General features: G+C 39.6%; 1 protein-coding gene across 1 annotated transcript; it reads right to left on the bottom strand.

Moving 5' to 3' along the window:
* On the bottom strand, positions 1–19,812 carry rbm28 (RNA binding motif protein 28). The gene is made up of 19 exons (XM_052152938.1): positions 19,496–19,812; positions 19,232–19,396; positions 19,016–19,143; positions 17,587–17,662; positions 14,782–14,874; positions 14,622–14,693; positions 13,378–13,441; positions 13,087–13,262; positions 12,952–13,015; positions 12,736–12,845; positions 8,008–8,081; positions 7,796–7,931; positions 7,614–7,678; positions 7,340–7,495; positions 6,690–6,839; positions 4,594–4,668; positions 2,304–2,521; positions 2,091–2,205; positions 1–679 (listed from the first exon to the last, which is right to left on the bottom strand). Exons 1-19 carry the CDS (start codon positions 19,611–19,613, stop codon positions 542–544), a joined length of 2,193 nt encoding a protein of 730 aa, XP_052008898.1. The 5' UTR covers positions 19,614–19,812; the 3' UTR covers positions 1–541.
* Between the last annotated feature and the right edge of the window lie 4,222 nt (positions 19,813–24,034).

Below are 24,034 nucleotides of genomic sequence, written 5' to 3'. Positions count from 1 at the left end.
TTCCAAAATCTCCAGATGGCTTTGTCAAAGGATAATAAATGAAACTGTTAATTTACAAATTTATTTATTTAGTAAATTGAGTAAACAAGAGTTCAGCGATGTTGTGTACATCTTTGCCGTATTTAAATTGTATTATTGTGTATGTATGCATTATATCATAAACATCTGTATCAGACAAACACTAATACATGCTTTAATACAACAATAAACCAAGAACAAAGTTCATTTAGAAGGACTTTCCCGAGATGTGTGCTCAGAGCGAGTGCAGCTGTTTGGTTAAATAATGACAGCAAGTCAATATTGACACCAGCCTACAAACTATTCTGGATACAAAGCTGCAACTTTGTAACGTCTAAAAGATTCCGTGTTCCATTTGACACAATTGTGCACTTGATAGAATGTAACAATGAATTCACCAGATCAACCAGATTTATCCATCTCGTTTAAATGTTAAAACTGACATGAATGACACATTTGAGCAGTTTTAAAAACTCAACTGAGCAAGAGATTTAATTCAGTCCTCTACAGAGCTTCAACACATTCAGCTGAACCATTTGTTCTTCTTAACTGCAGTCTTATTGTTGGAGTTGCCCATAAGTTTCTTTTTATACTGCGCCACCAAACTGTCAAAGCGGTCGTCCTCTCGGTTTCGGAAATTTCTCTTTGCAGGTTTGGCATTCTGAAACAAAATAAAAACATACTAAACTTTCAAAAATGACAATAGAATGATACAGACAAACCTGAATGTAAAACTTGCTACAATACAACACCTTTGCAAAGACGTCAACACAATTTACACATAAGTGTGTGTGTGTGTGTGTGTGTGTCTGTCTGAGTGCATGTGTGTCCATGTGATTGTGTGAGTGAGTGAGTGAGTGTGTGGTGTGTGTGTGTGTGTGTGTGTTTGAGTGTGTGCACGTATGTGTCTGTCTGAGTGCATGTGTGTCCATGTGATTGTGAGTGAGTGAGTGTGTGGGGTGTGTGTGTGTGTGTGTGTGTGAGTGGTGTGCATGTGTGTCCATGTGATTGTGTGAGTTAGTGTGTGGTGTGTGTGTGTGTGTGAGTAGTGTGCATGTGTGTCCATGTGATTGTGTGAGTTAGTGTGTGGTGTGTGTGTGTGAGTGGTGTGCATGTGTGTCCATGTGATTGTGTGAGTTAGTGTGTGGTGTGTGTGTGAGTGGTGTGCATGTGTGTCCATGTGATTGTGTGAGTTAGTGTGTGGTGTGTGTGTGAGTGGTGTGCATGTGTGTCCATGTGATTCTGTGAGTTAGTGTGTGGTGTGTGTGTGTGCTACGACTGAAGACAAGTGTATTATTTTAAAGAAGACCATTTATTTTCAAAAAGAAGTTGAATCCTCTGGTTCCACATCATTGTTGATGACCATGATTCTTTTTGAAAATAAATATATATTTTTTGGTAAAAGTGCATATTTGCCTAATTAAATGCTCCAACAACAACCTAAAACAAATTGAGTCTGTGTCGTGTATTTGGCGCCATCTCCTGGTGGTCATATGTAACATTGTGCTTCATGTGGATTATCTAATGATCTATACATCTGATTATCTTGTGTGTGGACTCCATTGAAAGAGAATCACAGACTCTAAATAATCATATGTGATCGTGAAGTTATAAGTTAAAACGCTGCATATAAGCAAAAACAATAATTGTCAAATACATATATTTAGCTGTTACTCGTTATTTTTGTCTGTGAATAAATCAAATGTTCTTTCCAACAACATATGACACATGAATATTTGATCAGTTTGATGTTTTAACTGATTGCAATAAAACTAATTAATAATCAAAACGTAACACTTCTGATTTATCTGCAATATTAAAAAGCACTTGTTCAGTTTTGGTCATAATGTCTGCATGCATTGGAAAGAAGAGCTTCTAAACTTTCAAAGAATTTATTTACTAATATTTTGACGATAATTTGTTTTGCTTTCTTGTGGGCCCATCTGAGCTTAAAGGGTTTATATATTGCAGAAATGTACTTCATCTTATAAAATAATTTTTTTCAAAAAGGCATCCAGAGAATGACCCACTAACATTGACATTCATTTAGGCTACAACTGCACACAGCTTACCTGTTTCTTGTTCTGACTGGGTTTCTCAAGAATAGTGGACATGTTTCTATCTCTCCTGGTGGGTCCCTTCTTCAGTTTTTTGGGTTGTACAGGTTGTTTCCCCTTGTCACGTTTCCTGAAGAACAGCGGAAGGGTCACTTAACCTCACAGTTCGGTCTATTCACTATTGAATGAATAGTTTAGGTTGTGTTTGGCACATGTTAAGAGCTCTACCTGATCTTTGGGCCTCTATGGGAAGGCATGTGCAGAACTTTCTGACGTTTTTTGCCGTCCTGCAGTTCCACGTGTTCCACCTCTGGTTTGGTCATGAAGCCGGTGTACTGGCTTCCATGTGCCTTCTCCTGTTTGGCAACGTTAACAGTATTTCCTTTCCGAACGGGACCTTGGCTTTGTACAACACTTTGTGGTGGCTGACCTTTTTTCAGCTGCTTCTATAGAAAAGGAAAGCAGACATCGTTAATGACTCATTAAACATCCGTAAACATTTTATTTACATCTGAATAAATCGGAGCAATTTATAGGTGATGTCATCTTCACAGGTGCACAAGTAATATTGTTTATTTATGTTGTGCTGATGAAGATGCAGCATCACACAAAACAGACAAAAAAAAGAATACGAATGCAAATTATTAATAACATATTTGTTTTCTAGTTGTGTTGGTATTTTTTTGATTAGACTTAATTAATTGTGTAGCTAACCGCGATCTGTAAATCGGAATTTCATTAAATTATGCATCATTAACAACATACTAAAATGCCGCTAAATGCAGGTGACTAGTCTGAGAGTTTGGACTCGTATGGGCTTGTTTCAAACTCTAGTCTGAGAGTTTGAAACAAGCGAGTTGGACTCGTATGGGCTAGGCGGCTCTTACAAGTTACTAGACCGGTTATTGAACCAAAGAACCCGTTCGAAGCGAACAAATCAAACCTACGGACAGAATCGAAAGTCAGTTCTTCGGTCATGTCCGTCTCAAAAAGGACCAAATGAGCCAGTCCAAATAACTTAAATTAATGAAATTTGCAGAGGATTACCGAGGAGCTGCTGATACTATAAGCATGCGTATAACAGTTATTGGACAGGAGGAAGCTGGGACCAGCTTAATAAACATGTAAGACACTTTAATCCCATTTTACAGTGTCCAACGTAACAGGGTGCTTTCCTTAAATACTCCTGCCGCCCCTCACTGGAACGCGAGACTGGTGTGGCATACAGATGGACCTCATTCATCACTCATCTACCTGGTCTCACTCGGCCCAGATGCCCCGCTCTGCACAGGCTCGGCCCAGATGCCACGCTCGGCACAGGCTCGGCCCAGACGCCACGCCCGGCCCAGATGCCACGCTCTGCCCAGACGCCCCGCTCTGCCCAGACTCGGCCCAGATGCCACGCTCGGCACAGGCTCGGCCCAGACGCCACGCCCGGCCCAGATGCCACGCTCTGCCCAGACGCCCCGCTCGGCCCAGACGTCCGGCTCGGCCCAGGCTCGGCCCAGACTCGGCCCAGACGCCACGCTCGGCCACGCCACAATCCGATTACAGAGAACATGTGCGAGCCTGGTGCGAAATGCGAGCCTCTTTAATGACTGATAAAAATTTACGCTAAGCCCAGACGCCCCGCTAGGCCCAGACGCCCCGCTAGGCCCAGACGCCCCGCTAGGCCCAGACTCGGCCCAGATTCCCCGCTAGGCCCAGACGCCATGCTCGGCCACGCCTCAATCCGAGTACAGAGAACATGTGCGAGCCTGGGGCGAAATGCGAGTCTCTTTAATGACTAGGTTTAAATAAATACAATTTTTATCAAAACATGCACAAAAATAAACTTTTTAGTTGAGACATATAGATATATTTTACTATAGCTTATTGTGCATGCAGATTATATTTTACATTTCTATAAGATGAATAAGGGTTGATTTAGACTACTTTATTCTCTTTATATGCTTTAGAGTCATAGAACAAATCCACATTTGTGCAGGAGTGTCTGTATTGGGTGATTTCGGTGCAAAACTTTAATGTAGGAAACGTATCCAAGATGTAAATGAACATTTGCTGGCCACATTCGACATGCAGGGTCACAGAATGAACCACTAATGACAAAAAACAGCCATTAATATTATTATACCTTAATAGAATAAAAGGTAATAATCAGATATATGCATTCACATATGACTTTATTGAAATGTTTGAGCATGAAAACCATCTAACAACCATGACGGGATGTTAGAATTAGATGACCCGTTCATGGAAACGAATCAGTTCACGAAAATTAATCGGATTTCCCATCACTACTGCGCCAGATAAACGGTAAGTCAGTATATATTCCCTTCCGTGAGGTGCCGCCATTAAAACTGTGTTTACTGTTACAATACAGCTACAAATGTTTCCAACGATCCTTAAATTAAATGTATTAAAGATAAACAAAACAACATTTGAAACATGCTTCTCCACTATAACCATTTCTTCCTGTTGAGAAGTTTAGAAGATCACGTGAACAACAGAGTCTCACCTTGCTGTTTTGCAGACGCATGGCTTTAAGTTTCAACTTTCTTCCATCCTCCAAAGAAAACTCCACGATGGGTCTCTGTCGGGAAAAACAGGATATGATGTCATGCATTCAAATTACATGACAGAGTGGTAAACATCCTCATTGTCTTGCTCATTTATCAGATATCGTTTGATTGCAACAGTCTCTATCGACATTTATATCAAGTAAATGAGCCAAGACTCTTGCAAATGCTATTCATCAGAAGTCGCAGTCCAAAATACAGAACGGCGTGCCAGAGGAATGTGTGTTTTTAGACGGACACAAGGTCTGATTTGTTCTCAAGTGTGTTCCGTTGTTCTCCTTATGCAAAACACTGCTGTGAATCTGGCACTGAACACCTTCAAAACAAACTCCTCATCTCTGAAACAAGATTGTTTATAAGCTCAAATTATCTAACATCGTCAACTACTGCAATGACCCTGAACATCACTGAAATACTTCTAGGAATCAAGGCAGTAGCTTTAATGCCCAGCATGCTTCTCTTTCTAAGAATACTTCTTCTTGATAGGACAAACAGGTTATCAAATGTCCCTTTTCACTCTTCCAGTTCTGAATTAAGGCCTCATGTAACAATAAAATGGTGGTCTGCTCTTCAACCGGTGGCCCGTCTTCAGATCAAACCTGTCAATCATTCTTGTTCAAACCTCCCTTTAATTTTCACGATCAATTAAACTCGGCAGCAAATTTAACAACAACATCGTTTAAAAATGCACAATATTTTCAGGACAAAAGCAAAGCTTTACTTACTGAAAGGGAATTATATAGAAAGAGCTTTGCTGATGTACATGTCAAAACCAAACTCTAAAACTCCTGCAGCAACCCCACAACATGATGCTGCACCCCCATGCTTCACGGTTGGGATGCTGTTCTTCACCCTTTTTCCTCCAAACATAACGATGGTCATTATGGCCAAACAGATCAATATTTCTTTCATCAGACCAGAGGACATTTCTCCAAAAGTAAGAGCTTTGTCCCCATGTGCACTTGCAAACTGTAGTCGGGCTTATTTATGGTGGTTTTGGAGCAGCGGCTTCTTCCTTGCTGAGCACCTTTCAGGTGATGTTCATATAGGACTCGTTTTGCTGTGGATCTAGATACTCATCTACCTGTTTCCTCCAGCATCTTCACAAGGTCCTTTGCTGTTGTTCTGGGGTTGATTTGCACTTTTCACACCAAATTACGTTCCTCTCTAGGAGACAGAATGCGTCACCTTCCTGAGCGGTGTGATGCCTGTGTGGACACATATACTTGTGTACTATTGTTTGTACAGATGAACGTGGTACCGTCAGGCATTTGGAAATTGCAAGGATGAACCAGACTTGTGGAGGTCCACAATTATGTTCTGAAGTCTTGTCTGATTTTCCCATGATGTCAAGCAAAGAGGCATTGAGTTTGAAGATAGTTCTTAAAATACATCAACAGGTACACCTCCAATCAGAAGCTAATTGGCTAATTTTCTAAAGGCTTGACATAATTTTCTGGAATTCTCCAAGCTGCTTAAAGGCACAGATAGCTTAGTGTATGTAAACTTCTGACCCACTGGAATTGTGTTCTAGTCAATTAAAAGTGAAACAATCGGTCTGTGAACAACATCTGACAAATTACTTGTGCCATGCACAAAGTAGATGTCCTAAATGACTTGCCAAAATGATAGTTTGCCTATATTAAATCTGTGTGGTTAAAAAATTAGTTTTAATGACTTCAACCTAAGTGCATGTAAACTTCTGACTTCAACTTGTACTTCAGACCTCTGTTTTGTTGAACAAGGAAAACTAGCTTTATACCATGTGACCCACATTTGGTTTTCAAATGGGTCAAATTTAAGCATGGAGCCACATTGAGAGCCCCATATCTCTGGGACTTAACCAGATAGGGCCTTAAAAATGGAGATGCAAAAAGAAAAGTTTGTTTTGAACCAGAATCTAAAAGGTTATTAGGATATCTTTAATGCTTCCGGAGTTACAGGCACTCCAACTTAGGAAAAAAGGTGTTTTTTCCCATTTTTGGGAAAAATGTTTTTTTTTATTTTCAAAGTAAATTTGATCTAACACACCAACCTTTTGGGGTCCGCAGATGTCTGGGTTGTTGTTGAGGTGCCGTAGGACCTTGAGGGCATGTTCATGCTCCTTAAACTCCACAAAGCCGTATCCTAGAGAGTGACCCATCACCTGCCCTTTAACGGGCTTCTTGTCATACATCACACGACACTGGAGATGGTGTAGAGAGATAAAGAACAAGTCGTGTAGTAGTCTGTTTATTGAAAACAGCAGCACTGTGCCAACTATAAAGAAACTTGAATTAGGGGTGGTGCGGTGTTATGGGTAAAGTTCCAGGATGGGAGGGAAAAGACTAAGTTTGAACCCTACAAGGTGTGATTCATGCTATCCCCAATGAGCTCTTGATTAAAATACTTAACACCAGGTCACACCAGGGCGACTGGCCTTGTAAAAAGACAGCCGTTTGTGAAAATAATAGGGTTTGGAACAACATGAGGTTGAGTAACTGATGACAGAATTTTAATTTTTTAGTTAACTATCCCTATAACGTCCTGCCCTCTAGTGTTGACCAAGCAGAACTGCAATTACAGCGCCAATGTATGCAATGCATCAAAACGACAGATGTGACTTTTATTCTAACGCTTGTTCATTTTTCCAGTATTTATCAGGTTTTACACAAAGGAAACATTTTTATGAATGGTGTGCGTTACCTCAGTGATGCGGGCCGTTTTATCCCCAGCGGCAGAGATACAGATCTTGCGTAGTTTAGGTTGAGTGACGCTCTTTGGCAGGTTATGAACACACAACCGCGTTTGGGAGACGTACACGTTCATGTCCTTTAACTTTTCCCTTTTCATTTCTTCAAACTAACAACACACAAAAACATACGTTGTGAACAGCCCCTTAGAAAGGCAAATGCAGCAGCGATGTTTACACAAGCTGGTGCACATTAGATGCGTTTGAACATTAAACGTATGAACTCACTCTTGTCCTCTTGGCCATGTCACTCTCTGAAACACCTTCTGCAGCTTTAGATTGAGGACGGACCACTGCAGAACGTTCAAGACATGACAGTTAACAGTTTAGCACAGCGTAGCGTCACTGCTATTGGTTGACCCATTGAAACAATCTCAGGATTTTAGTGTTGTGTGACTGGCTCTACTCACGGCCCTCTCTGGCGAGGTAAAGGTTCCTGGAGCCCGTGTGAATCTTCACTTTCTTGTCCTTGAATCTGACAGCATCTTCTCGGCTCACGGCAGCCGAAATGTTCAACCTTCTGCCATCAACTCTGATGCCACCAGACTGAGATACACAGATCATTTGATAATCAAATATCTGAGAAACAGTAACTCAATAAAACAGAGTAAAAGCAACTCACTTCTTTTTCATCCTGAGATGCAGCGATGCATTTGTCTGCAGCCTCTTTCATTTTGAACTGAGCAAAAGCGCAACCTGAACAGACACAAAGAGATTATTTGTGTCCCATGCAAGTTATGCAGCGACTGTGACTAGAGCTGAGCGATGCAAATGCAAAAATGGCATCATAATTCATCTTTTTAGACTTGTTCTCCAATATATAAGCATTAGGGCTTGGTATCGATCCCGATTTCTCGATTCGAGTCCATAAGCTTCTGATTTCAATGGCACTTCTTTTACTGTGTGTTTATTGCAGTTATAATGTGCATTTCTCACATATGAAAGCCATCTGGCGATTCTCAAAGGCAATTTTGACAAACTGCTTTTGTTTTGTTTCCGATCATGTAAACTGTATAGTTTGTGTTGATACGACAAAGCGATCAAAAGTTACAACATTACAAATATAATTGATCATATTGTCCAAAAACATCTCCAAACAAATAAAAGATAATAATTGTAAATAAGAACTAATTACACATGCAAACACAACAATGACTAAAGGTTTGCATAGCATGCACACATGATTTTAGTCATGAGATTTCACAGAATGAGTTTCATTCTGTGTCATTTGAGTCATCATTGAGTCTGTGTCGTGTATTTGGCGCCATCTCCTGGTGGTCATATGTAACATTGTGCTTCATGTGGATTATCTAATGATCTATACATCTGATCAGGGACGTGGGAACTATATTGTGAGGGGGGGGGGGGGGTTTAGTGTAGGCCTATAGTAGGCTGTGTTATGTATCCTGATTGACTTTATGATTAGTTAAATCTGTTTTGCACATGCATCGCCACAGAGTTAACCATTTCAGACAGTACCGGTCAGCCTCTGTCTCGTTCACTTCACGTCTGTGGGCGTTACGCACAGCTCAGTGTGGCCGCTCCAATTTACCTTCAATGAAATCTAACCTAAGTGTAATGGACAGAATTACTAAAAAATATTTTGCTACCTAAAAGTTAAAGATTTTTAATAAAACTCAAGAGATGGTGGATGTGTGAAATTTCATGATTTATGAGTGACGTAGTCTAGTAGAATTTTCTAAAAAATATTTTGCTACCTAAAAGTACCTAAATATTAAATATAAAATGTGGACTGATATTTTTCCAATGTCTGGACTCCTTTATTAATGGAGTATATAAACAGACGTTTCAATATATTGGTATTAAATGCATTTTCTGAGAATTTATATTTTAAGTTTTTACTGCAAATGTCGAAATGCGCGCTCTTTGTTCCATCAGTCATCATATATCGGAAAACATTTGGAATGGGTCAGACATAATTCTGACCACTTATTGATTTGTTTTAAGTGAATTTCGTTTTGTATAAATTGTATCTTCATTTTAATCAATGTTTTCATCAACAAATTGACTGGATTAATAAATAAGCAGCAAAAATAGTAGACAATATAATTAGGACACGGAGGCGCCGGCGCGTGAACTGGAGCGCGTCTCTTAAATGAACCGAAAACTGACAGAAAACACTAGTTTATTAATAAACAATTTAAATGTTTAATGCATAATCCTTACTTTGGCCGGTTCTTTGTGGGAAGCTTTATGCGTGCGTTGAGATGCGGAATAGGCAATATAAAAATGCTGTCATTATAAAAGGTTTCTAGTGTCAATGTATTGCTTGTTTATCGTTATTTAGAATGTGTCACTTTATGGTTTCCATGGTGACACACCGCAGCAGCAACAGCGCTGAATGAATGATGATCTGCTTTTATGTCATTTTTCCTTTTTTATTCAGAATATTCACAAATGTGTTAGCTATGGCATGAAATATCTGATATTCCGATTGTCAAATACATGCAAGTGGAAGTGTATTGTTGTTTAAACACCTTTATAACGATCGCGTTAGTTCAGCTGTATGCGCGATGGGCGCCGCCATGTTAGTTTGTGCCGCAGACACAGTTCAGAGAATCGGATCTGTTGGATTTACAACACGTGAATTCATCCACTCCCCCGAAATACTTAAAAGTAAGTGGCTGGTGAACTGGGAGAAGAATAGAGTAAACATTAAAGTTACTAACACAATGTGTATCTGATATGAATAAAACGTGTCGAATTATATTGGAAAGGATTATTATTACCTCTTACATAGACATCAGTCTGTATTTTACAAATTCTAACGTTAAATGTATTGTTTTTTTAGTACTTGGGTGAATTTAGGGGGCGGACGCCCCCCCCCCCCCTGTTCCAACGTCTATGCATCTGATTATCTTGTGTGTGGACTCGTTTGAAAGATAATCACAGACTCTAATTAATAACATGATATGTTATATTATGTTTATGTTTCATAAAGTTGTAAGTGAAATGCGGCATATAAGCAACACCAACATAATAATCAAAGACATATACTATGTTTGTGTCTGTGAGTAAAACTAATACGCTGGTTGTATTCAACTCTTGCAAATTATCTGGATTTATATGTTTGACTACATAAACATGCTTTCATATTGCTGTTTACTGTCTTTCTGTTGTGCTGATTTGCAGGTGTCCTGAACCGTTTGTGCTATTTTTAATTGTTGTTTTTTTGTAAATATGCACTAGATGGACGTCTTTGATCGTTTTGATTATATTTACTAGGGCTGTCAATCAATTAACATTTTTAATCAAATTAATTACATGGTGTCCCAATGACAGCTTTGCAGTTTGTGCTGCTCTAATCCAAATCAATAATTACCAGAAGAAAAAAAGTGGTACACAAGATGGGACTTTTAGTTATAAAGAACCCCAAAATACACATGGGACTCTTATTTTGAAATGTCGGCATTCCCAGTTGTGAACTCACTGACAGCTGATTCACTGAGTAAGTGAATCTGATTCAAACTAACCTGAGCTCTTTCTCAGATCTTTTCGGGTGACTCATGAAAAAGATCCGGTTCGAAAGAGTCATTTGTGAGTTTGTTGTTGCGTACAGTGCAGCGAGCTAGTCAAAAACAGAACGGGTGAAAAGTGGCGCAAGACACACTGGTTGTGCACGAGCTAAAAATATGTTCAATAACTCACAAGATGATATCTGATGAAACCGCACGTGAACGCACAAAACCCGACTGTTGCCAGTGGGGACCAGATTTTTAATTATTGTCGCAATCAATTATTTTTTAGTCGCAGTACAGCGCCCTGCTGTATTGGAAGGGCTGCACGATGTTATCCAATCACTATGGTGAGCATTTACATTGAAGTCTTAAAGGGCCAGACAGCATTAAACCGAGCGTTTCAGACAGAGGGCCGGAGACAAGGTGGAACATTATTATATAGGGATAAATTATGACCGTTTTGGTGCAAATTACTAACATGTGGACCTCAGGGAAGATAATACATTTACTTTAAAAAAAAAAAATATGTCATGACCCCTTTAACTGCAGTATTCAAGTAAACATTCAGAAATTTATAAATAATGTAACATAAAAAAATACTTCAATTACTGATCTTCCGCCAATGTCGTGCCGCCATTCGATTAATCGCATTCAATGAACGAAATAATCAATAATCGCGATTAAGAACAATTAATGCGTTAAACATTTTAAATTACTGGTAATTGCATGCATTAACACGTTCATTTTGACAGCTCTAATTAATACTTTTTAAAGTGACATAAGTTATCCAGCCAAGAGCTGTTTTCTCATTTTTGTGGTTTGATTAATATTAACGATATTAATCTGGGTAGCTCAGTGGTAAAGACGCGGACTATCACCCCTGGAGTCACGAGGGAATCCAGTCAGGTCTCCTTAGCAACCAAATTGGCCTGGTTGCTAGGGAGGGTAGAGTCACATGGGGTAACCTCCTCGTGGTTGCTATAATGTGGTTCTCACTCTCAGTGGGGCGTGTGGTGAGTTGTGCGTGGATGCCGCGGAGAATAGCGTGAAGCCTCCACATGTGCTACGTCTCCGCGGTAACACTCTCAACAAGCCACGTGATAAGATGCGCGGATTGTCGGTCTAAGACGCGGAGGCAACTGAGATTCATCCTCCATCACCCGGATTGAGTGACTACCCCACCACGAAGTCTTAAGAGCACATTGGAAATTGGGCGTTACAAATTGGGGAGAAAAATAAATCAATATTAACGACATAAGCAGCAGGTCTATTAGTGCATTTACACTTCAAGTTCACTTTAGACATTTACAATGTTGACACTGTTTACAATAATACCTCAACAAGACATTTTAAGATTAAGGTGCGTAATATTACAATGTGCAATTCCACAAGTACGGTTGACATAGTGAACACCCCTGATATTAAGAAATAGATCGATCTTGTTAATTTAAGGATTGATAGCGAGATTGTTCAAAGGTAGATCTTGGCGTCCAATGAATGGAACGAGATTGGAGGTGCGGGTTAGAGCTACTTTGACTTATAAAAAGCACTCAAACATTTTGAATTTGTTATTCACAAGCAGCAATTTTTTTTTTTACGGGAAAAAATACTCATCAACTAAAGATTAAGATTTAAGAACGTCACAAAAACCCTCATGTATCATCCTATAATTCGGTAAAAGTCATTCTTTCATACTAATTTCTTTATTGTTGGCAAGTACGTTTAGTGCAACCGCTTAAACTCAAGCACAAGATGAATTGTCTGTTAAGAGCTGTTGATTACTCGAATGAAGAGTAAATCAATCATTCTGAGACCTACTTAATATTTATAAAAGCAGACAGTGTTCATGTCGTTTTGGCGAGTGATTGTACCTTTCGAGTGTCCCGTGTCGGCATTCATCACCACTTGCACGTATTTTATCTCTCCAAAGTTCAGCAGAGCTTTCTCCAAACCCTCCGAATCAGAGTCAAAAGACACATTTCTGACAAAACCACAAATGAAGAATGATTTTAGCACTTCGTCTTAATAGACTGCGACACTTGAAAAGCCATCTATACTGTAAGTCAGTGACTTTGAATGATTGTTACCTGATGAAGACGGTTCTGCCCTCGTTCACATCTGAAGGAAGAGGGTTCTTCTTCTTTGGAGATGCTGAGGATACAGATTTACATTCACAACGATGGACACATTTCACATGGTGTCAAAGAATGCATGAATCATACCGTCACTTTCTCCCTCACTGTCGTCATCGTCTTCATCCTCGTCTTCACTGGCATCACTGTCTGTCTGCTGAGATTCAGAGTCATTGTTTGCATCATCCTCTTCATTGCTGGCAGACTCGTCTTCATCACCCTCTTCCTCTGACTCCGAGTCGTACTCCTCTTGCTTTGGCACGAACCTTAACACAAGAGACATCTCGTCCTAAACATGCAACGAGAACCGTTCGGCAGCAAACAACATCAAACACAACCCTTCAGATCTGTGCGTCACAGATAATACGGTCCTGCGCTTACGTGTTCTTAGCGTGTTTCTTCCCATCAACCACTGCAACTTCAGATTCCACTTCTTTCTTGACTCCTGCAAGACACAATATCACTTCAGTCATACAACAAACCTGCCTACAAACACTTTTACTTGGATCTGTTGAACACATGACAGGCCAAACTTCTCTTCCGGAAAAGGACAGGAGGAGGGGCGCCTTCACGAAACGCTCGCTTCACATTGTATGTGAATGCACCATTAGTCCACATGGTGGCGTAGTGACTCGCCTCAATCCGGGTGGTGGAGGACGAATCCCAGCTGCCTCCACATCGGAGACCGTCAACCCGCACATCTTATCATATTGCTTGTTGAGTGCGTTGTCATGGAGACAGTGCGTGTGGAGGCTTCACGCCATCCACCGCAGCATTCACGCACAACTCACCACACGCCTCACCGAGAGCCACATTATAGTGACCACGAGGAGGTTACCCCATGTGACTCTACCCTCCCTAGCAACCGGGCCAGTTTGGTTGCTATGGAGACCCAGCTGGAGTCTAACAATTGACTAGCATTATTAAAACCTGGAGGGATAGTGGTGGACTGTCAAAAACGTCATGTCAGCAAGTCAGCTGACTATCTGAATGTACTGAATGAACAGGTTATCCCATACATGGATTTATTCTTCCCTGACGGCACAGGCATATTCCAGGACGACAATGCCAAGATTGATCGGGATCAAATAGTGAAAGAGTGGTTCAGGGATCATGAGGAATCATTTTCACTCATGCATTAGCCAGCACAGAGTCCTTAACCCCATTGAAAGTCTTTGGGATGTGCTGGAGGAGACTTTACGGAGTGATTCGACTCTCCCATCATCAATACAAGACCTCGTCCAAACATGAGTGCAACTCTGGATGGAAATAAATGCTGTAATGTTGCATAAGATTGAGGGGAGGGGGCGAGTTGTTATCGTTAGTGATATTAGCTCTGATATGATGATCGCCTGTTACCATGGTTACACATTATATATATCGTGTTCTTATAAGTGCCAACACTCACTTTATTTTTATTTCTGGATCATGCATTTGAATTCAGAGTTTTTACAAAGTGTGTTACTAATTAATTATAAATAAACCTATGCTGATGGATAAATATGGGCAGCTGATGCATCAGTGCATCCCTACTTGGAAGCTGTTAATAACCACATCCTCATAACTTAATGCATGTTAAGACACATATAACACTTAAGAAACATACATATCAAAATAGCAATTACCAGATGCTGAAGCCTGTTGGGCGGCGGTATACTTGTCCTTTGAAATGGCCCAATCCACAGCCACCGGTCTGCCTGAGGGGGAGAAACACCGCACATTCTGTCATATTTCCACATTGAGCTGATAAGAGACATATAGTGTTCTGCCATGAGGAAGTCTCACCTTTAATCTCCTTCATGTTCGTCGCCATAAGAGCTTTTGCTGCTTGAAGCATGTTCTTAAACTGCACAAATGCAAAACCTCGCATCTTGCCATCTGCACAAAATCAGTACAGTAAACACTTAGGTCACATTGTGTTGCCAGGGCATCGCTGTGCGGTTACTAAGGTGTTCCAATATGTTTTTAGCACAGTGTTATACAGTCGCTAGGGTGTGTTGGCATGTGAGATATTACTCAAGTCTCTCCTTCAATCTAAACGCGTGTGATTTTTTGCTAACGGATGGGAATTGTACAGATTCGATGTTGTGCATGACACCGCGGAGACTCACAGCATGTGGAGGCTCATGCTACTCTCCACGATCCACACACAACTCACCACACGCCCCATTGAGAGAACCACTAATCACCACCACGAGGAGGTTACCCCATGTGACTCTACCCTCCCTAGCAACCGGGACAATTTGGTTGCTTAGGAGACCTGACTGGAGTCACTCAGCACACCCTGAATTCAAACTCACGACTCCAGCGGTGATAGTCAGCGTCAATACGCTCTGAGATACCCAGACCTCCCTGCGATAAGAGCAGATTCTTGAAATAAAGTGTTTATACAGACAATATGGTAACACTAAAATAAGGTTTGATTATGTCTGGGGCGACAATTGTAATGAAAACTCTATAAACACTTTAAAAAATATTAAATAAAAAGGTCAACATTTATAAACTGCTGATTGATTCCTCACCTCCCCTAATGCAGCCCATTATAAATGATCATATTTATTATGAATCAATTTCTGTCTAAATTACTAGCTAATACATCTATAGTATATATATGGTGACTCTAAGGGTGCTGATGTGTGAAATGTTTTGTTTATATCTGCATTCCTGTTCATCATGTCAGTAGCCTATGGGCCGTTTATAGCGGTCTTAACCCGTGTGCGTCAATTTAAATAAGGTCCTTCGAGGACAAAAATGTCCATGTCCACTTTTAAATAGTTATTTTTTTTAATTAACATCATTCCTGATCATAACTACCAAATATTCATTCACTTTCAGGATTTTAACACTTTAAATGCCAGTTTGTTTACATAATGCCACTGTCGTTTTACACACACACACACACACTCACAATCTCTCACACACACACACACAATCTCTCTCACACACACACACACACACACACACACACACACCATTTATTCAGTTGTCCTGCAGTGCTCTATAATACAGGCAACAGAGAATAGGGGAAAAGCTTGTATTTGCTCCATAGGCAAAACATGAGATAAATGGCACCATCTGGTGGAAACTATTACAAATGTACATTTTGAAGCCAGGGCTCTGGAATGAAAACATAATATCATAAAATTCATGATTTTATGCTTTAATGGCACTGGGATCAAATATTGCAGTTTTAATGGGTTTCAATGGGGACATTTTGGTGACACTATTTTGTGTACACAGTGTATTATAGATGTATTATAAAAAACTAAAATGAAAAAGGCAAAAATGTCCCCAAGTTCACACAAGTGTTAACTTTCAAAGAGGTTTGCGCCTGAGAATCCTGTCCCAAATCAAAATGTTATCCACGTCTCGTGCCGAGCTTCACTGGTTCTTGCAGGCAGAGACGTTGCAACGGGGTAGGCGAACCAGGCAATTGCCTGGGACCCCCTCAAGGACAGCTGATTACATTGCACCACAGCAACGACAACATGGAACCCCCTTAAATTATTTGATGGTACTAGACTCAGCAATGACACCTCCGGAACCCCCCTAAAGCCCAAATGACGTGCTAAATGATATATACAGTGAGAGGCTTCTGGATCTGTACAGTAATCTAAGAATTGCACTGCAGCTCCCCCTGACTCTTCCTGTCACTGTTGCCTCTGGTGAGAGGAGCTTTTCAGCTTTAAAGCTGGTAAAAACCTACTTGAGGTCAACCATGAGCCAAGAGAGGCTCACAGGACTGGCACTGAAATCAATTGAATTTGGTATTCGGAAGTCTTTAGACATGGAGGACATAGTGGCTGCATTTGCTGAACCGCAAGCAGCAGTTCTAAAACAAATGTGCACTACGGTTTTGTAAGCATGGATGAATGTTTAATGTGCATTATTCGGGAGGTGGGGGGGTAGTAGGGGTGGTTGTCTCTGGTGGGGTCACCAGGTCCCTTCTGCCTGGGGCCCCCAGTCTCTAGAAACGTCCCTGTTCGGCAAGTAAACACAACTTTGTCCCCGTTCACGCTGGTTCTTACAGCACTGTAATTATATACGCTCTGCGAGTGAACGCACCTCTTCTCTGCTCACGCTGTTCTGTCCATTGAGCTGTGCTGATAATTGATCTGGGAAGCGCCATTTCGTTCCTCATTTGATGTGTTTGTTATGCTAGCTTAACATAACATAGTGCATAGCTTAATCGCCAACCCTAATGTTGCCTGTACATTATCTTATTGTCAAATGTATAGAAGACATCACATCTCACCACAACAGGTTGGTGATTTGAGGTAGTATTAATGTCTATAGCACAAACGAGTAGCACAAATGGGTTTCATGCTTAAGTTTAATAATGAATAAGGGTTCGAAGATTATTAGGGATTTGAACATTAATGTATGCGCTATAGTAATAATGCTGCTTGCATTAGAATCTAGTGCAAGAATGTCACAGACTCTCCTTATCAATAATACACTATTATTTTTATGCTCAGCCAAAATAATGATAATAATTAAGCATTTTATTTCAAGTATATCTATTTCCAAACTTGATGGAATCCTTTCCAACATCTGGGAATATTTAGTGCAGGATTTGAATCATTTTACCTGGTTTTAGAGGAATCTTGGTTTCAAGCACTGCTCCAAATTCAGAGAAGATCTGCTTCAAATCATCCTCCGTACACTGCACATAAACAAACCACATCAGTACCATGTGCATTGGTCATCTGCAAGGGTCATTCCATGTCAACACAACCAGAGGTTACCAGCTCAACATTTAGATTTTTGCTAGTGAAAGACATAAAATGTTAAATGCCATGGATGAATATCGACAGAGTAATATTTTGTTGAGGGGGTCAAAATGGCAATTTTCGCCTATGATTTTGGTGCAAAACTACAGGTCAATAAAATAACCTTAGGAAGCTGTCAGCGTCATTATTTTATGTTTACACAGAGATCAGTAGATCTATTACTGAAATCAGTTGACTTCAGCAGCTCTTGTTGTATTTATTCGCCAATGGTGACAGTTCAAAAATGGGAAAAAGCTATTTTTTTGGGTTGTTTTTTTCAAAGTTTGAGTGCCTATAACTCCAGAAGTTTTAAAGATATCTTAAAATCCTTTTATATTCGGGTTCAGAACAAACATTTCTTTTAGTATTTTCATTAATAAGGCCCTATGTGGTTCATTCCCAGAGATATGGGGCTCTCAATGTCACTCCATGAGTAAATTGAGTAAAATTGTACAGTGGTTAAAAACCAAATGTGGGTCACATTGCATACAGCTGATACTCTTTGTCTTTTAAAGAGGAATGTCTGAAGAACAAATAATGTTGAAACCAGAACTGTATCTTGCTTCCCGCTATCAAACAACTGCATAGAAAGTTCCAATTTTAAACAATATCTGAGTCCCTAAAATACACTGAAATGGTCATGTTAAATAAATGGTACATTTTTAGTTTCAGCATTATGTGTTCTTCAGAGATTCCTCTTTGAATACAATCAGTATCAACTTAATACAAAATAACCCACATTTGGTTTTCGACCATTGAAAATGGGTAAAAATCAACCATTTATTCATGGAGCCACATTGAGAGCCCCATATCTCTGGAATGTAATCATATAAAGTCTTAAAAATGGAGATACAAAAAGGAAAGTTTGTTCTGAAACAGACCCTAAAAGGATATTAAGATATCTTTAATACTTCTGGAGTTATAGACACTCCAACTTTGGAAAAACAGCAGAAAAAAAATAGCTTTTTCCCATTTTTGACAGGTCACCATTGGCGTATAATACAACAAGAGCTGCTGAAGTCGACTGATTTCAGTAATAGATCTTCCAATCTCTGTGTAAACATAAAATAATGATGCGGACACCTTTCTAAGGTTATTTTATTGACCTGTAGTTTTGCTCCAAAATTATGACGCCCTCAACAAAACAGTGGATTACTCGCATTCATGCATGTATTGAGCCGGGGAACTCGGTTGGGTTGACACAGAATGACCCTAAAGTACATAACAACATCATTTAGTTGACTTGCCTTAAAACTGAGATTTCTGATGATCAAACGAGCTCTCAGTTTTGTCTTTCTCATGCCTACAGACTTGAGTGGGCTTTTGGTTTCTGCTGGTTCTTTGGGTACTTTAGGGCTCTTTGTACCTTCTGCAGCTGTGTGAACAGTTCAAAGTCATTTCTTCCAGATGCAGAAGAGTAATGGTGCAATAACAGGTTCATACTAAACATATACACATCTAACCTTCCTTCCGTTTCGCTTTCGCCATCTTCTTCTCGTCAGGTTTTCTCTTGGCCACATCTACAAATATCTTCAGTCCGTCGTACTGTCGGACTTCTTTCAAGGCCCGTTGAGCATCTTCTCCCATGGCGAATGTCACATATCCAAAGCCACGACATTTTCCTGATTCTGCATAAACACATACATGCCAGATTTGCTCATACATGAGTGGTGTAAATAATGACACGACTAGAGACATTAGAAGCCCAAAGAGACGTTAAATCTTACCTTTATCTTTGACAACAAAGCAGTTCTTAAGGGGGCCTACTTCTGAGAATACTTCTCCCAGGTGCTCACTGGTGGCTGTAGCGGGTAATTTTCTGACAAATAAAGTGACTGCAGGCATTTTCACCAGTCTGCAGCTTAAAAACAACACTGATAATTTCAGGTGGACAGATACTGTGATATCCTTCACATTAGTCGCGATAACATTGACAATCCTGTTGTCTGTATAATATAAATAGAGCTGCTAAGGTAACACACGTTTTCTCACGTGTTTCTGCTGCGCAGGAAGTTGTCAAGGATTCTTCCTTTAGGTTTGACTACAGTGCGCGCTCTGCAGGGTGAATGGAAACACTGCCACCTACTGGACTGGAGAGGCTCGTTAAAGGGATTGTTCACACAAAAATGAAAATTCTCTCATCATTTACTCACTTTCAAGCCATACCACCTGAAAGGTGAGAATAGCATAACGCTGCGGTCCCATATACATTCTATGCGGTACACAGGAGACAAGAGGCCGTTATTTTTTAATGGATGTCTATGGAGAGATTCTTCAGTGTGCTAAGTAAATTGCTTTTTTTAGGAAACAGTTCATCAAATAATGACTTGGCCGCCTGTCCACTAATCTTAAACATGTTTTACACTAAACAATCCCTTTGGAGTGAAATGTCTGTAGAGTTAACTACGATAAAATTGCTGTTTTATTTGTGAAGTCACGGAGGATTTTGCGACAGGTAGGTGTCAGTTTACGGCTCTCCCAATTCATTTGTATGGTTTTCGTAAACGGTCACTTATTGTCGTAACACGCGAATTGACCGTTACGCTCTTGTTGTTAGCAGAGTATAGAAGATCTCTGGCATGACTTTCTATCATCTGCTGGAGACAAACAAATATTTTTTGAATAATGTTTCAGCTCTGTAGGTCAATAAAATGCAAGTGAATGGTGACCAGAACTTTGAAGCTCAAAAAAAGCACATAAAGGCGTTTTGTAGTGATGGGCAGATCGAGGCTTCGTGAAGCAATGAAACAGTCGAAGCAAATGTGCCATTTTGTTTCGAGGCTTCGAATCAATCCGAAACCCGTCTCCACGGTGACACCTAGTGGTCACTTGCAGGTGTTGATCTGAAACAACCTTTGCAAAGAGCTAATAAAAAAATGTGTTGTTTTTTGTTTTTTATTGTATTTTTGTAATATATGAAGCTTGTAACCTGTAGTCTCTTCACATTGCATAATGTGATTTTGGTCATGAAAAATGAATATTAATAAAAATAAATCAAGCCACAATGTCTCCCTTTCTTATAGATTTTTATTCAAAAATATTAATTTCTCTGCTGTTGAAGGACTCAGCCTACTTCTTTTTTACAGATAATTTCTCCAGCCTTTGAAAAAATTCTCTCACAAGGGACACTTGTTGCTGGCATACAAAGATATTTTTTAGCTAGGACATACAAATGAGGAAAGATTACTGCTCTCTCTTTCCAGTAAGTTAGAGGATCATGAGTTCTGGGCAAAAACGCATCGCTGAGGTATTTTTTCACTTCCGCTGTGGCATCAGCTGTAGGATTGTGTATCATCTGGGTCTCACGGATACGACTGTCAAAATGTTCCCATAAACTGTCTTGTGTTTCAACTGGTGTTGATGATGGGCCTGATGTTGACATTTGTGGTTCTGAATTAAAAGAAAACGGCAATTAGTAACAAATCATAAACTGACAACACATATGAAGTATAAATTTCATGAATCACATTACATAAGATAACATAGACTGAAACTCACCAGGAGTTGTGTTTGAACGCATCAGTGAAGCACACTCCAGTGTGATGTGCTTTTCAGCATCCAGGGCTTTGGCAGGATTTCCAAAAGCCACATTTTTAAACTTTGGGTCCAGCAGTGTCAGTAGCAGGCCTTGGTACAGGGGGAACACTACCATCCTCTGCACCCTGCAGAATGGCAGGATGAATGCTCCTCAAATGGCGCAACATGGATGATGTATTGTTGCAGTAGGCGAGCTGCCGATCACAATACACACATCTCACTTTATTTGGGGTTTCCAAATGGAAATGCTCCCACACCACAGATGTACGGCATCTCTTCTGTGGAGCCTCCATTTCTATCTATCTATCTATCTATCTATCTATCTATCTATCTATCTATCTATCTATCTATCTATCTATCTATCTATCTATCTATTTTATATGTAGCCTATCTATCTAATAATCTATATGTATCTGTAATATATGTATCTATCTATTAATCTATATATATATATATATATATATATATATTTCTATCAATGCATCTATTCATGTGTCACTATATGTACTCTGTGTGTCTCTAAGTCAATGTGTAAATGTAAATTAAATCCTAAATATAACTAAACAAATCGCACTATAAATGTCACTATATCACCAAAAATCCACTATCTCAAAACCAAACTCCTCTCACAAAAACCCACGATATGAAAATGCGTTGACAAAACTTTTATACTGTGTGATTGTGTGATTTGTTCCCGAACCGACCAATCAATGAAACCCTGATTCGGCGGAGCACTCCACCTGATGAAACACTTAGACGCTTCATTTAGCCGTTGTCACGTGACGTGGGTGTTTTGAATCACGCTTCGGATCAGTGTTTCGAATCATCTTTGCTTCGGGATCTCGCAAAGCTTCGGAACGTCTGTTTCGCGCCAGCCATCCTTAGCGTTTTGTGCTTTTGCGTTTTTGGGATCTGCATTCATATGCTGCCTTTATGTGTTTTTTGGAGCTTCAAAGCTCTGGTCACCATTCAATTGCATTGTATGGACCTACAGAGCTGAGATTTTCTTCTAAAAATCTGCAGAAGTAAGAAAGTCACACATCTGGTATGACACGAGGGTGAGTAAATGATGAGAGAATTTTCATTTTCGTGTGAACTGTCCCTTTAAATTCACCACGTGTGCAGTTTTTTTAAACTCTGTGCTGCAGGTAAGCACATTTTACAACCAAAACATTAACAGTAAATGCATTTAAAGTACAATTGCATTACCATGTACATTGGAGTACCATGTAAATACCATGGTACATTAATAAAGTAATCACATGTCACATGGTACTGCCACAGTACGCTATGCAAATGAGTATCTAGGAAAACATTGGTAGCCCATACAATAGTACTCAAGAAATGCAGAATTGTATCAGAATTTAACGCTTTAGTGCTGTTTTTTTGCAATGAATAACTACATTTAAAAAAGATATATAAAATAAAGTATAGATGTAAATATTCAATCATTTTAGAACAATGGATTACACTTGCATTTAGGCTACACTCATATGAATCAAATCTGAGAATATATTTCTATTCATTGTCACTAGAGGGAGACAAAGTCCATAATGTCACAGAAGTATGAGTATCATAGCAGAATCATTCCTCTTAAGTTTAAGTTTATATATGTATATATGTATATATGTATGTATATACCAACAGTGGATTTTACATTGTCTTGTTTTTGCTTGAGTTAAATAATGGATCCTCCTTGTTCTGTAACCAAACTGCAGTCATGTTTTGCCCTCTTGTTCTTCTTTGTCACCCTTTCTCATAATCCCATCTGGTTAGTGTCTTAGCCCAATGTGTGGGTTAATCTAGCAAGATTTGTGACAAGAGTGTGCATGCACAACACTGTGTGGGAGTGCTGGGAGAAGAGAGAGAATGCACTAGCAGAACGTCAACACTGCAGAGCACCACTGCTGTTTCTGGTGTCATAGGCCAAAGAGAGTCACCAAGTGGCCAGCACAACTGTGTAATGATGACAAGTGTGTTTGTGTTTTCTTCACTATTGCAGCTCAGGACACACCCGTGTAATGTGAGTATATCAATATCAGCAGCACTTCTTTCATCACACAGAATGCTTTGTGCTTAATATGTATTATTTATTTATTGCAACAAATCATGCATGGAGACAATGATAATGCAGTGAATGGGGTTATTGTATTTCATGTTTGCATGTGGGTTCCTGCATAATATTTCCACTTGCATATGCACATTTGATATTATCGGTGTGTGCTTCCTGTGATGACAAATACAAGATCAAGTTATTGTGGTGCTGATGCAGTGAGTTTGTGCTTGTAAGGTAAAGAGGACTGAGGGTGAACAAGCACAATGTGTTCACGACAATTCACAAAGTTGGGTTTTGGTTGCAGTTAGGTTACGTCATACCACAAACAAGATATTTACATATTTGATTTATCAGAAAAATCTAATTAGCGCCCCCTAGAGGTAATGGGGTATAAATATTTGAATGAAAATATAAGTCATACATAGCACATACATGCACAAGTCATATATCAAATGAAAGCTCTCATTCTCAGGAATGTCACCGTATAGTTTATTGTGTTGCTCTAATGCCACAGTTTGAAAGATTTTCAAAGAATCACAAAGTGAAATATGATTTCTGTAAGATATCAACTACAATGTAACATCAACTCTTTACGCTCTGATAATTGCTGCTGTGCGCCACAAATAGATACAAAGTTTTATATCTGATTTTAATTTGGGAAGTTTTCTAAAAA

The sequence above is a fragment of the Xyrauchen texanus genome, chromosome 21 (assembly GCF_025860055.1).
Source record: "Xyrauchen texanus isolate HMW12.3.18 chromosome 21, RBS_HiC_50CHRs, whole genome shotgun sequence".
Classification (NCBI taxonomy): Eukaryota; Metazoa; Chordata; class Actinopteri; order Cypriniformes; family Catostomidae; genus Xyrauchen; species Xyrauchen texanus.
The sequence above is the reverse complement of the archived record's forward strand: the minus strand, read 5'-3'. Positions and strand labels throughout refer to the sequence as shown.

Coding starts and splice junctions, on each gene's coding strand:
- rbm28 (XM_052152938.1), bottom strand. CDS start 19,613: ATGCCTGCAGTCACTTTATTTGTCAGAAAATTACCCGCTACAGCCACC. Junction 13,442..14,621: donor CCAACAGGCTTCAGCATCTG/GTAATTGCTATT, acceptor TGTGTCTTGCAG/GAGTCAAGAAAGAAGTGGAA. Junction 7,932..8,007: donor CATCTCAGGATGAAAAAGAA/GTGAGTTGCTTT, acceptor TGTGTATCTCAG/TCTGGTGGCATCAGAGTTGA.